The 14331-nt window shown below is 63.0% G+C and overlaps 1 protein-coding gene and 1 long non-coding RNA gene across 2 annotated transcripts; both read right to left on the reverse strand.

Annotated features, from left to right (window-relative positions):
• Positions 1–79: 79 nt before the first annotated feature.
• On the reverse strand, positions 80–4503 carry GPR37L1 (G protein-coupled receptor 37 like 1). Its single transcript, XM_060142005.1, has 2 exons — positions 3687–4503; positions 80–1368 (listed from the first exon to the last, which is right to left on the reverse strand). Exons 1-2 carry the CDS (start codon positions 4272–4274, stop codon positions 562–564), a joined length of 1395 nt encoding a protein of 464 aa, XP_059997988.1. The 5' UTR covers positions 4275–4503; the 3' UTR covers positions 80–561.
• Positions 4504–4599: 96 nt separating this feature from the next.
• LOC132515642 (uncharacterized) lies at positions 4600–5949 on the reverse strand. Its single transcript, XR_009539153.1, has 3 exons — positions 5667–5949; positions 5451–5579; positions 4600–4906 (listed from the first exon to the last, which is right to left on the reverse strand). It is a non-coding gene; the product is annotated as an uncharacterized LOC132515642 (long non-coding RNA).
• Positions 5950–14331: the final 8382 nt, after the last annotated feature.

The following is a 14331-nucleotide window of genomic DNA, read 5'->3' on the forward strand; positions in this document are numbered from 1 at the left end:
GGCCAAAGGTGGCCAGGAGGGCACTGCCGGGATGTGGCACAAGAAAGGCCCGTGGGCACAGGGGTAGTTCTACCTAGTTTATTGTTTTCCAAGAAGGGTCTTCTACAGGGGAGCACCTGACCGGGACTGGGGGGGACCGGGCAACCAGGGTACGTCAGAGAAGGAGGAGGACAGAGACAGAAATGCTCCTGGAGAAAAGACGGCACCTGGAGGGGGCATCCAGGGCTGGGCCCATCCTGTGCAGAAAAGAGACCGGTTGCTGGCCCCTAAGGCCCCCGTCCAGGATGGGCGATGCCGAGAGGGGCAAAGTAAAGTGTAGTCGGGCTCCAGATGGAGAGGGGAGAGTGAGGCTGGGACCAGGTGAGGTTCTGGCTCCCAGCCGGTGGGATGGAGAGTCTCTGGGCAGCTCTGAGGACCTGGGGGATCACCGCCCCCCAGCAAGAGGACAGGCGGGCCGCCCCCGAGAAGGGGCTCGGCCGGGGGCTCCGACATACCCAGACCCCAGCCGGGGGAGCCGAGTCCATCTCTGGACAGAGCTCCCCCTGCCACGGCCGGCCAGCCTCAGCAGGGCGTGCCCAGGGCCAGGAGCGGGGGCGCCTCCCGGGGCTTGTGGAAGTAGACAGAGGTGGACAGCCCCGTCTGGAGCTTGGCATCGGGGCCGTCGGTGGCTGCCACCCCGCCGCAGCCCTCGCAGCAGCAGCAGCAACAACAGTCCAGGAAGGCGCGGCCCAGCGGCCGGCACACGCACAGGAGGAGCACGGGCGTGGCGGCCGCCTTGAGGAAGGTGGCGAACTGGCCGACCAGGCCCAGGAGGTCCAGGGTCTGGCGGGTGAGCGTGGCCGAGAGGTAGGCGGCCACGACATTGCACACGTTCTCGGGGAGGGTGCAGAGGGTGTAGACGGCGGTCAGGCCCACCACGGTGCCGCTGAGCTGGCCCTCGCGCCGCTCCTGCTGGCCCGGCCGGCACTCTGGCTTTCTGCCGGGCGGGCCCCACACCCGCCACGTCACCAGCTGGCAGGTGACCGTGAAGAGGACGGGCAGGCAGAAGTAGCAGCCGAAGGACCACCACATCCGGGCGTTCTGGTAGGTCAAGACCAGCGAGTAGAGGGACTCGGGCAGGCGGGCGGAGGGCTTCATGACGCACGCATCCACGGGGCCCGCAGTGGGGCCGGGCTCCTGTACCAGCTGCCAGAGCAGGAGCTCGGGCGCAGCCAGCGTCATGGAGCCCACCCAGATGACCGCCAGCTTGGCCAGGATGGACGGGCACGGCTCGATGGGCCTGGCCTCGGGCAGGGTGCTGGTGGCCACGTGGAAGCGGTCAATGCCCAGGGCGCAGAGGCTGAAGGTGGTGACGCCGAGAGAGGAGACCTGCGAGGGGGCGTGGTGGGGGGAGAGGCGGGGGTCAGCCCCAGGCAACCGAGGGGCTGGCTCAGACTGGAAGCGCACGGCAGGCGTGGGAAGGACAGTGGTGGCACCGCCATTCAGGGGCATTTCAGATCTCATGGCCAGGGTCTGACGGGACAGACCGGGCTCAGGCGGGACCAGGGCCTTGGTGGACGGCAGAGCTGAGGTTCCCCTGCCGGCCGCCCGACTCTTGCCGCCCGCTGCCTTGCCTCTGGGCCCAGGGACGAGCGACCTAGGCCCTACAGCCCCTTGTGCTCCTGAGACTTTGGGAAATCATCTCTGAGGACAAACATGGACGGAGACGTAGGGCTCCTGGGCCTGCGGGTGCTTGGATGGCCTCAGCCACCACGTCCATGGGGGGAGTGGCCTTGGGGGTGCAGGGCATACACTCTCCCACCCTCCTCGCCCTGCCCGGAGAGGCCCAGGGCCAGCCCGAGTGGGGACGCAGTGGGCCTGTGCCCACTCCCCGCAGGCAGCTCACAGAGCACACAGGAAAACCACCCTGTGAGCAGAGAGGAAGCCAGAGCAGCAGGGAAGAAAGTGGCAGAGAGAAGTGACGGGACTGGGGCGGTGCTCCCAGCTCAGATGATGGCTGGGCACACTCAGGGCTGTGCTCAGTTCCCCCTCCGTCCAAGCACTCCCCTCTCCGGCTGGCTCCTGCCCCATCTCCAGGCAGGCCCCAGGCCAGGGCTCAGGCTAAACAACACGCCCTCTCCTTTCCTGCATCTCAAAAATGGCCCCAAGCTGTATTTAGCTGCCTCCTGTTCCCTCCTGGGGTCTCCTGGGGCCTCCCTACAAAAGGGTGCTGGGTGGTGCATTCGTCCCTCCACTCTCACCCGTCACCCCAGCCTCCAGGGAGGGCTCAGGGGTCACCTCTGTCCTCCAGGCCGTGGAGGGGGTTAGGCGGCAGCCTGCGTATCAGGTGTGTTGGGACCCACAGTCGGGCAGGGGGCAGGGCCGGGCTCTCCTCGGCCGCCAGCTCCATGCAGACAAGCGCTCACAGGGGTCTTAGACCTTTCCCAGTAAAATCCACCACGTACTAAATTATTTCAGTTCTAAGCCCTTTGTAGACGTCACACATGTGAGCCTTCAGGGACTCACTCAGCTATGGTGATGGCGGTCAGCCCCGACTCACAGAGAGGGAAGCAGAGGTTTGGGCAGGCTAAGTGGCTAACCATGGCCACTCAGCAGAGCCCGGGCTCTGACCCAGTCTGCCCAGTTCCAAGGCCCTGGCTCTGACCTCCCACAGCTCTCCTGGCCTCTGAGTGCCAGGTCACTAAGATGCAAGGGCTGTCCCCGGCCGGAGGGCCTCTTTCAGGTCTGAGCAGCTTGGGGCCACCGTTAGGTGGTCTCCCTGGGCTGGGAAGGTCAGGAAAGGGCTGTACCGCCCGCTGAGCCTCAAGACAGTGAGTCTGGATATGAAACCATCGCTAAGTCACGGGACGGGGACAGAGCTGGGAATAGGACAGTGTCCAGACGCTGATCCTAATTCCTTCCCCACCCAGGCCGGCTGCCCACTCACTCAGCATCTCCCATTGTCTCGGGGGGAAAGCAGCGTTTGCGGGGAGGGAGGCCACAGTCACCCCAGCGCTCATTCTTCCTCCTCCCACAGCGTAAGTAACATGCAGAATGCCGCAGGCTGATTTCCCGTTCCTAGGCAGACATGCTGGCCTCGCTGCGTCCCACGTAAATGCACACATATTGGTGTATCTTTGCACCGTTTTGATTAAGCTGGATCCGCGTGAGCTACACATCTAGCAACACCCACGTGCTCATCCCAGCGTGGAAGTTCCCCGAGGTGGGGCCAGTGGGCACCTTGGAGCCGCAGCTGGAGGGCCAAGTGGTCTACCCTCTGGTCAGGAGACAGTGAAATGGGAGAGGAGCTGTGACCTGCCCAGGGACACCCCAATACGCCAGGGACAGAAGCTGACGCTAGCGCCCCTGCTTTAGCTGCAGCCCCAGAACCAGGTCTCTCCTTCCAGAGGATGGAGGCGACGTCTGACGGTGATGGCGGCGACGAGAGTCGCAGTGAGGGAGGGTCTTTCCTTCCTTCCGTGTTTGCACTCCCGGGAGTGGACACAGACTTGACCCCAGGGCCCTGACACCCGCCTGCTCGCTCGGGCACCTGAGAGCTCCCAGGAGCCAATCCTGCATTTGTCTTGGGGGAGAAGCAGCGAGACAGAGCCCCAGGCCTGCGGGGCCTCGCACACCCTCGCAGCCCACCTCCGGCAGCGCCCCCCCACCACCACCACCCCGTGGGCTCTAGCGGGACACACACTCACCTCCACGAAGGGCACAGCCCGGCAAGACACGTCACCCAGCAGCCTCTGCTTGGTGATCTCGTGGAAGATGATGACAGGGAGGCAGAAGAAGAGGACCAGAAAGTCCCAGAGGGCCAGGCTGGCGAGGATGGAGTTCCAGGCGCTCTTCAGGTAGTAGCTGTGCCACACGATACACATGACCGCCAGGTTGCCCACGATGCCCACGGCGAACAGCGCCAGGGCCAGGAGCAGCACGGCGTAGGCCCCGTAGGAGCTCTCCGTCACCGGGTACAGGGGGTTCTGGATCTGCAGCCGCCGGCCCGGCGTCCCCGTCGCGTTGCCCCGAGGCTCCTGCCTGCTGCTCCCAGGGACCACGGCCCGGTCCGGGTGGGCGCTGGCGGCCACCTGGGGCTCGGTGGGTTGCGGCCCGGTGGGGCGGATGGGCCGGGGGTACTCAGCCCACTCCTGGGGCACATACTGCTGCACCCCCTTGGCCTCCTCCTCGGTGCCACGCCCGCCCCGGCGCAGGGGGACGCCCCCGGGGACCCTGCCGGGACCCGCCGCTAACGCCACAGCGAGACAGATGGCCAGAGGCCACGGCCACCGCATGGCCGGATGAGCGGCAGTGGCTGCCCACAAGCGGAGGCGAGGCCGGACCGAGTGCAGGGCCGACTCGACGGGCAGCTGGCCGGTGGGCCCGCCCCCATCGGGCGTCTGGCATTGCCAGCCGGCTCCGGCACCCCCTCCATCCCCACCCCTAAGCCACCAGGCAGGGCAGGGCTGGGCCCTCTGCTGGACACAGGGCGCTCTGTGCTATCCGCAGGACACGCCTCCCCGGGCCCCCCGGGCGGCAGCGCTCAGACCTGTGTGGCCCCCAGAGGCCGGGCGCCCCCGGCCTCAGACGCTGGGGTCCTGGGGGGCGGGGGCGGGGGCGGGGGCAGGGTGGGGTGGAGGCAGGGCGCCGGCCCCTCCTCAGGAGGCTGGATAATCACTGTCGCTGTCATTTACTGAACCTGATGAGATCCCACACTCAGCCGGCTTCTGGATGAACCCTCACCACGGCCCTGCGGGGCGAGCGCCCTCATTCCCGTGTCTCGGGCTGGAGAGGTGGCCAGTCACTTACCCAGAGCTAAACCTGGCCCAGCTGGCCCGGGGCCTGGGCCTGACTCCAGACCTTCTGACCATCGCTGTTCTCAGTGGGCACGGGTCCACCTGCTTCCCACGAACCACACAAAGTTCCCCTGAAAGGAACGGCCGCCCGAAACTTAAAGCACCGCGTTCTGATCCGGACACAAGGCGGGCGGACGTTTGCAGCAACAGGTCTTTCCTGAGCACCTGCTGGGTTCTAGACGCTCGGTACAAAAACCTGAAAGACCTCTGCCATCAAGGAGCCTTCAGTGCAGTGCGGCGGGGGGCGGGGGGGGGGGCGGGGGGGCGGGGAATAAATATGTAAATAAATAATTATAGCTTAGGGATGGATGCTATGAAAGGCAAGGGAGCCCGGAGGAGGCTGGAGGCATCTGGAGGGCCTCCCAGAGGGGGCGACTTTTAAATGGACCTTGAAGAGCGGCTTCAAGCTCCCCAGACAGACAACAGGGAAGGAAGGGTGCTCAGGGAGAAGCAGCATTTGCAAAGCCACGGGGGAGCGACAGCAGGGTGCAGCTCGAGGACAGCAAGGCGGCCAGCAAGGGAGCAGGGAGGGGCGTGAGGGCAAGGAGCCTGGGAGGCGAGCAGAGGAAGGACCGGGAAGGGCCTTGTACGCCAGGCCCGGGGTGTACGCCTTACCTTGGAGGAACTGGGGGACTGCGGCTTGCTGAGCAGAGGACGTGGCTTAAGCACGTCCCTGGGGAGGATCCCTGACGACGGCTGGGGTCACGCAGCCTGGGGCAGGGGCACCTGTCAAGACGCAGCTGTCTAGAAGATGGTGAGAAGCGGAGTCCAGGAAAGCCAAAGGCTGTGCGTGGGAGGGACAGGTCAAAGCGGTGACAGCGAGACACTCACCTGGGCAGGAAAGGTGAGGAGTCTGGTGTGAGGTTGGGCGAAAACCTCTGCTTGTGCAGGTGAGTGGTCTGGGTAGAGATGCAGGAAAGAGGCACCTGCGGCCTAAGAGAAAGGCTGCAGCAGGATGCAGAGTTACGGGGGTAGAGGTGGGGCTGCGGCTGCCCAGGGCTGTGCAGACACCTAGCGGGGAGGGCGCAGGGTGAGGCCCCAGGAGCTCCCACACTCATGAGAAAACGAAGAGAAAGTGAGGAGAGGAAGTGGCTGGGTTCCCGCTCCCTCGAGGCCAGAGAGGGAAGGCGGGCCATCTGGGTGGCCAGAGACAAAGGTCATTCACAGTCCATCAGCAGACACCAGCCGGGGCTCCCGGAGTGGGACCAACCCAGAACTGACTTTCCGAGAAGGCCTTCTGACCAGAAAGCTCTGTCCTACCCAGAGGCCCAACGTGCTGTGTGAAAACAGGGGTCCAGGGAAAGGGGATGGAGGGGGCGGAGGAAGAAAAACCTCGTGCACCCTCAGGCAAGATAAGGGAAGCATCTTGGGCTTCCGGAAGATCTTACCTTTCAGCCTTCTTCTTGTTTATTCTTCGTGTGGGAACAGGGACATGGGGGCTGCAGGGCCAGGCTTGTCTGGGCCTCAGAGTGTCACAGCGAAGATGAGAGGCCCATCGAGAAATCAGACAAGGACCAAACTGGCCCCTTCGTTGTCGCCACCCCAGCCTCCACGGCAGAGGGAGGCCAGGCCTCCTACCTCCACCTCTCCGGCCTCAGGAAAGGGCCGAGGAAGGACTGCAGGAGATGCACGGGGTGCCCCGCCCTTGGCCTGAGCATCCTGGAGTCCACCCTCAGAATGTGCTTCCCGAATCCTGGAGGGCTGCCCCCCAGCCCACCCCGCAGCAAGTCAGCGCCTTCACACCTGCGGCTGCCGGCACTTAGCTGCTGTCCTTGAAACCCAGCACCTGCCTCGTGGTGGTTCGGGCAAACAGAGTCATCACCAGCCATTTAGTGAGCGCTCACCAGTGCCAGGCCACCGTAAACGCTTGGTAGAGTCATCATACTTCATCTTTACATGCTTACCCCAGCTCAGAGAGGGAAAGTAACTTTCCCAAGGACACACAGCTGGGATCCAAATTGCAGGTTTGTCCAACTCCAAAGCTGAAATTCTTAGCCACTCCTTTGCATAGCCTGACAGAAGTTCAAAAGGGATCCTGAAGAGGCTCTACACCAACTCTCGTATTTTTCAGATGTGGAAACTGCAACCAGAGAAATCGAGCGCCAGGGCCAGGCACACACCAGCACAGCGCCGACCCCAGCCCGTCAGCCCTCTGCTGCTTCTGCTCTGAATATCCCGTACCAACTGCACCTCAGGGCAGGAGTTCTGTAAACCCTGGCCGCTGCGAGGGCACCCCGCCTGCCAGTCCTGGGCTCCCTTGGCTCTTTGGGGCAGTGGGGATGTCAGAGGCCACTAGGTGGAACCAGATGTTCAGAGATGGAAGTTCAGGGCTGCCTGCGCTCTGAGCCCTGCCCACAGACGCTGCGGCTGTCGGAGTCTCCACCGGGTGGGTTCCCCGGGCCGACCCCGGGGGCTGTGGAGATGCACCTGCCATTCCACCCCACCCTCCTGGGGTGCCCAACTCGGCCCCCTCGCGGGTCGGCCTCCCCAGCCGAAACTCCTGTCCTGGACCAAGCTGGTCCCCTACTCAGAGGCAGGCCACGTGGAAGGCGAAGATTTCCCAGCCCTTAGGACGGGCTCTCCTCCATCCCCGGAATTCCCCATCCTGCCCCCTGGGAATTCCCCAGTGAGCTGGCCAGGGAAGGTCCTGGGGCGGGAGGCGGTGGGAACGGGACTGGGGCTGTCCCCTGGCGTGGAGCGGGTTGAGGGCCTTGGGGCTGCCGGGGCGGTGCCGCCCGAGAAGACAGTTCAGAGTTGACGTTTTCTTGAACAAGTTCCACTAGCCAGCATTGTCCAGCGAACGGAACCACACAGTCCAGGTATGACTTCTTCAACGGTTCTGCCACTTACGAGCTGTGTGACTTTGGGCAAGTACTCAACCTCTCTGGGCCTCGGCTGTAACGAGGGGACAGTAACAGACTAAATGGGCTCGTCTATGTCCATCACTAGAACAGTGTCTGGTACACAGGAAGCACTAGATGAGGATAAGCTGTTGCCATGGTAACTCGCTTATTACCACAGCCTCACGAGGCAGGTGCTGTCATTACCTTCACTTTACAGATTTGGAAATTGAAGGACAGAGAGGTAGGAGGCAGTCAAAGAGGTGGGGGCGGGGGTAAATTTGAGACAAGCCCTCCCCCACCGCACACCTTCCCCTCCATCTGGCACCAGACCTGGGCGGGGTGTCCTCGGGGCCCCACTGTGGCAGCCCTCTGGGCTCCAGGCTCCTGGGGCCCAGGGGCACTGGGGGACAGGTGAAGGGCCATGGTTAGGTGTGCTTCTAAAAGTCAGATGGTCAGGACCCGCTCCCAACTCTACGACGAGCCAGCCATCAGTCATCATTCCTCGTCCAAATGCCCTCTGAGTACCTACTGTGCGCCAGGCATTGTCGTAGACACTCGGGAAACAGTGAACAACATGCGCATGACCTCTGCCCCCCGAGATTCACATTCAAGGAAGGAGGCGGCCACTGAAAAAACTAACCCCCAAATAGCATAGCTATAAATTGTGAGGAAGGACACGGGAAAAGGAGAGGGTACCGTGCCGTCCTGGAATCTCTCTGCCCTTCAGTCTTCTCTTGGGTAAAAGGTCAGGAGTATCACCGGGACCTGAGGTCTCACAAGGACGCTGTTGCAGTAGAATGTGGGCATTGTGAAGGCACGGTTTCCACTGTACTGAGCGTGGTCCCTCGATCGCCCGCCTTGGAGACCTGATTGATACGCCGGCTCAAGCAGACACTCGGGCGGGACCAGCACCCCACGCTTCAGCAAACCCTCCAGAGGATTTCGATGCAGCGCCTCAGGAACGCCCGCTGCATCGAACAGACAGGGTGGAATGGAGGCTGAGCTTGTAGGAGGGAGCAGACACAGGGAATGCTGACGTGGGGAGCTCCTGGACCTCAGACCCACCCAGCTCTGACGAGCAGGGCCTGTCTCCCCGTCTGCTTCCTCAGCGCCTGGCATCCAGGAGTTGCTTGGAACGTGTGTGTAAGGAAAAAAGAACAGTCAGCAGAGGCACAGAACTACTCACCAAGTCCTCCCTGCTCGGGGATCCCAACGTCCCCTCAGTGAAGGAGCTGGGGCGAGGAAACCCCTGGCCTCCTCCACAGAAGGAAGACTTACAGCGGCCCAGATGGTCAGTGGGAAGACTTCGCACCACCCCAAGATGCTCCTTCCCCGGGACTCTCCCCAGCATGGTGCTGGCTCTCCCAGACTGTCATGTTCCAATCAGGTCTCATCACCTCCCCTCTGTCTCCCACAGCCCAGCCAAGGCAAGGCTGGGCTGTTCAAACACAGGGAAGGGCTCAGGATGCCACGGTGAGATAAGCACAGCCTGTTATGAAGAACCGCTAATCTGGCCTGCAACGTGTCATCCCGCCCTCCAGACCCCAGGGCACCTCCGCTGAGCTCCGGCCAGCACTCAGCACCCTGAGTTCACCATAGACGAGGCTCTCTTCCCGTGGTGAAGTCAGGTCCTCTTACCTAAAGACGGCCCTCCAGGTTAGCGTCTCCCGGTAAGGACCCTCCCACAGCAGCATAACTTTGGGACCCAACTGGCTGGCCCCATCAGAACAAAATCCCAGATTTTTATGAGATACTTATACACTGTAGGAGGCGAGTGAGTGATGCTGGCCTTTATTTAACAGATGTTTACCGATGCCTGCTATGTTCCAGACTCAAAAGCACCTGCTACTAATGCACAACCAGCCACCTGTGAAGCCGTCGTTGACAGAGAGGTCCCTCCATCCCAGGCAGCCCCGTCCAGTTTTAGACGGCTCGAACGTGGAAGTTGCTCCTGTATTAGAAATGTGACTCCAGGAAAATCCACTTGTCCCCTGGAGGAGACAGAACACACCCAGGATCCAGGTGGGAGAAGCGGTCAGCAGACGTAAATTCAACTCCATAAGGAGCAGAACAGGTGGATGTGTGTGAGGGTGACCAGAACGGGAATGCTGGGGCCAGCCGGCCGGTCTTGGGGAATCAAAGAACGTTTCCTAGAGACGAGCCTTAGAAGGGGTTTCTCCCATGGGCTTCCCTGGTGGCGCAGTGGTTGAGAGTCCGCCTGCCGATGCAGGGGATGCCGGTTCGTGCCCCGGTCCGGGACGATCCCACATGCCGCGGAGCGGCTGGGCCCGTGAGCCGTGGCCAATGAGCCTGCGCGTCCGGAGCCTGTGCTCCGCAACGGGAGAGGCCGCAACAGTGAGAGGCCCACGTACCACAAAAAAAAAGCAGAAGAAGGGGTTTCTCCTGGAACAGAGTCCGGGTGGAAGAGGGGAGGCTCCTTTGGCAGAAAGGAGGTGGAGCCAAAGTTCCAGCAGGAAGGTGGCTGGTGGGGAGGAAAGGTTGATTCCAGAAAGATCCCACCTGCAAGATCCCACCTGCTGGTGGAGCAGAGGGCCACCCAGCGGGAGGAGGGAGCCTGGTCCCCAGCATTGCAAGACCAGGAACTGAGGGGCAGGGCAAGGGTGGGGTGAGGCTGGAGGAGCCTGGGAAGCCCATGCAGGGCAACCCCCCACCCTGTTCCTCCCCGTCTGCCCCCCCCCAGGTGATCCCGGGCAGGAGGGCACCTGAGTCCCTGCACATTCTGTAGCTCTCCCTACAGAAACCTCTACGTGGTTCCCATCCTCGGGCAGCTAGAGGGCTCTCTGGAGTCCGGAACCTGGTTCCAGAGCCCTGGGGTGGGCGGGGAGGGTCGGAATGAAATCTTCTGGGAGAGCCAAGGCCCGGCCGTGACTGTGACAGGGGGGCCTGCCGGAAGCCACTGCAGCTTCTGCTAGGGTGGTGAGGGTCTGGGAGACAGGTGAGCTCCAGATAGCACAGGCCCCTCGCCCCTCGCCCCCAGGTGCTGGCACTGGCGCCCCCCTTCCACTCACACAGCCTCAGGCGGCGGGGCTGAGACGAGCAGATTATTCAGTGCCAGGTGCCCAGGCCGTGTCCTCTCGGCCTTCTCGCCCTGATGTCCTGCCACAAGCTGCCAGCCAGGCTCAGCACAAACGAACACGGAGCCGAGCCGAGGAGGAGGGCTCGGCCCCCCCCGGGTGGCACCTGCCCGGCTGGCATCAGGGCACAGGCTGGGGTGCTGAGGGAGGATGGCTGGGCTTCTGCTCTGGGGACCTTCTGAGCCCAAGAGCTGCTCTCACTTCCTCCCGCTCTGGGGTCGGAGGGTGGTCCGGACACAGCCCGGATGGAGCCACGCAGGGTTCAGGCTGTGTGGCCCGGGGCAAGTCACCTTACCTCTGACCCTCAGCCTTCCTGGCTGTAAACCCTCCCTCAAAGTGTTGTACTGAACGTCAAACTGCATGGCTAAGGGGCGCTCCCGACACAAAGTGGGCTCCTCATAAACGCCCACCTCTTCCTTCACACCCTCCTCATCCCCTGGTCCCACGAAGAGCCACCCTCGGGTGGCCCCGGACCCTTACGTGCACGCGGTCCCCCTGGAGCCCCCGTGTTGGGAGGGCCTGGGCCTGCCGTCCGGCCTGCCTGGAAACGGGCTGTGACTCAGAGCGCTGAGGGCCCTGGGGCCACGCGGCCAGGAGCCCAGCACCTGAGGGCCCCTCCTAGGGTGAAAAGTCACTGCATGCCCTACTCAGTCATTGCCCAGGTTGGGGTGAAGAGGGGGGCAGTGCTTCAAAGGAGGGGAGAAAGACGGGGTGGATTTCCTCCCTGTATGCAAGGGAGGCTAGGGACAACCTCGGAGCCCTCACCGCGGCCGGGTCTTTCCCACCCGGAATCGCAGCCCAGCCTCTGCTTGCAGGAACAAGCAGGGCCAAGCCAGCTGCCCCAGACCTGGGGTGAGACAACCTGTGGACGAAGAGAATGGCTTCCGGCCCAGGCAAGACCCCCCCACTCTGGACGTCCCTGGTTGCGGGGGTCGAATCTGGCCCCCCCCGATCCCCCCTGGACTCGCTTTTTTTCTCTCCTGTCCAGACCAGCACAAAGTCTGCGGGTCTGCAGACTGCACTGGATTGGGTCCTCAATCTTAGGAGCTGGGAGGAGGTCCTCTGCTGCGCCGACATGAGCACAGACTCAGGGAGGCAGGTGCCTGCTGACCCGGCCCAGCACAGCCCCTGACATCCTGACGCTGTGTCACTTCCTACACAGCAGGGCCGTGCTGGCTCCAGCCGAGGCCATGCTCAGGGCTCAGGACTCACAACAAAAGCGCCCCAAAACCCGGGGGCTTGGAAATGTGAGTGCGGGTTTCCTCAACCTCCAGGGTTACTCTGAAACGGACCTCGACTGTGCCGTCTCCCTGTACGGACATCCCTCCGCATGCAGCCACGTTCGTATGACCAGCAGCAGCGCTTGGTCTCGGCCTGGGCCTCTGACGGCGGAACCGACAGGAGGTCCATCCTCCTGGCCCTCGGCGTGTCCCAGGATGCGTTGCCTTTCTCCAGGTCTCCCTCTGGGGGTGTCTGACCGCCACGGCCCAGGACGCCCTCCAGGGTGGGCCCACGAGGCCAAAGTCTGGCCGGGCTCCTGGAACTTGGGCGAGACCACCTGGCCAACAGCACGGGCCCCTGCCTCCCCTGGGGGGAGGACCCTCACTGGCCCCCGACCCTCACCTATGAAACGTGGCTTTGCTAGGGGAACTCTCAGTCCCTTCCAACCCCAGAATTCCCAGAGGAACTTCCGCGGACGACGCCGAGGTGACATTTTGCCTGTTTGCTTTTGTTGGTTGTTTTTTGTTTTTCCAGAGGATGAGGGAAAATTCTGGACCCCTTTTGGCCTAACAGTCTATAGAAAGCTGGCACTGGACACTGCGACCTGCCGGACCTTTTCCCTTTGCCCATCTCCACCAGGGGGCGGAGGGAAATGGAGATGGCGGCAACCCTGGCAGGGGCAGGAGGGAGCGCCCATCTCACTTGTGCAGGTGCGCGTGTATGCGTCTGTGGGCCTCTGTGCTCAGGACGGGGCAGCGTGTGTCGCCCTCCATGGCGGACTCACAGAGCTCACCACATGCAGCTGTATAAGGAGATTTATATTTCTCTCCTGAACGGCCGGGGCAGGGGTGTGGTCCAACAGATGGCTGGCATGTTCCAGGTGTGTCTGGCTGGAAAAGGCATCTGGCCCAGCCTCCTGATTGGCTCTCAGTGAGTCACAGCGGTTGGGTTCCTGGAGCGGCTGTCATGGAGCCGGGGTCATGCCCTGCATTATCTTTACTGCCTTCTCTGCCGGCGCAGACGGACAATGTTCCCCGTGTCACAGTGACACTCGCGGGCTGCTGACTCCGGGTCAGTGGGACAGGCCCTCTGGGTAATCTTCCTGGCGGGGCGTGGGTTCACCTCGACCTCGCTGCACCTTGACGCTGCAGCCCACCCGGGTCCAACGGCCCCGCATGGGAGCGATTCGAGGGGCCAGCTTGCCAGCTGACTGAAACCTGGCAAAGCCACAAAGGGGTTTCCTCAGTTCCCAAAGACCCACCTGAACTGACCAGCAGCATAAAAATGTTTGTGGGTAAACATTCTAGAAACCAGCTCCGGGCTCTGGGAAGGGCCTCCAGGGAGATGGGCAGGGAGGTGTTGTCATGGTAACTTGGCAATCTTCTGAGGCTCTGGCAGAGAGGAGGAGAGAGGCAGGTGCAAGGGTCCTGCACCCTGGCTTTTCAGACACAAGGGACCCCCGGGCTTGCGGCCCAGGGGACACATCCTGCCTCCCAGTCCCACGTCACATGCACCCACAGAGCTTTTCACTTCCCAGGCCCTTCCAGGAGGGCGGGCCTGACGGCTGTCCCCCGTCCCAAATGGACAAAGCAAGGCCTCGACAGGGACGTGCACTGCCCAAGGTCACCAGGTGGAGGCCGGCAGCCAGTAGGAGCAGACACAGGGACATCGCCTCTCCACACCTGACAAAGCCCTCTGTCCGCCTGGCCGCTCAAACCGCTGCAGCCGCCAGGCCTCCATTAGGGTCCTGGGGCCACTCGTCTTGGGAACGGGGAGGACCTCGTACGACCACCTTGACTCCGGCCTGCAACTTCTGAGAGGCTCCGAGGTTTCAGCAAACCACCGAGAGCCTCGCCCTCCGTCTGCCTACCTGAGCAGAACACAATTTCTGTGTCTGGGTGGGGGGCGCCGCTGAGCTGGGGAGGCCCTGGCCAGCTCCCTGTGGCTGCCAGACTGTCCGCCGGTGCCCTAGACCCGGCTCCCGCCCGCCAGGCGGGCACAGCATCTGGGCAGAACGCCAGGGGGAATTTTCCACCTGCCTGGCTCTGCCGCCCGCTCTGTGGTCTGGAGCGGGGGTTGTCTCGGGCCGCCCACACGGGAAGGGCCGGCTGTCGCCTTGTTCCGCGACGGCCGACAGTGTCTGTCCCCCTTCAGAGACAAGGAGCTTTTGGCTCTGGGCCGTGCACGCCCCCAGCTCACCCAGTGAGCCCCCGCCTCGAACAGATGGGGAGAATGAGGCATCAGAGAGCAATGACGTGACCGAGGTCACAGGGAGAGGTGGTGGCCGAGCCAGGCCCCAGACTCACTGTCCTTGACCACAGCTTCCAGGCTTCCCGG

The sequence above is a fragment of the Lagenorhynchus albirostris genome, chromosome 2, assembly GCF_949774975.1.
Source record: "Lagenorhynchus albirostris chromosome 2, mLagAlb1.1, whole genome shotgun sequence".
NCBI classification, from domain to species: domain Eukaryota; kingdom Metazoa; phylum Chordata; class Mammalia; order Artiodactyla; family Delphinidae; genus Lagenorhynchus; species Lagenorhynchus albirostris.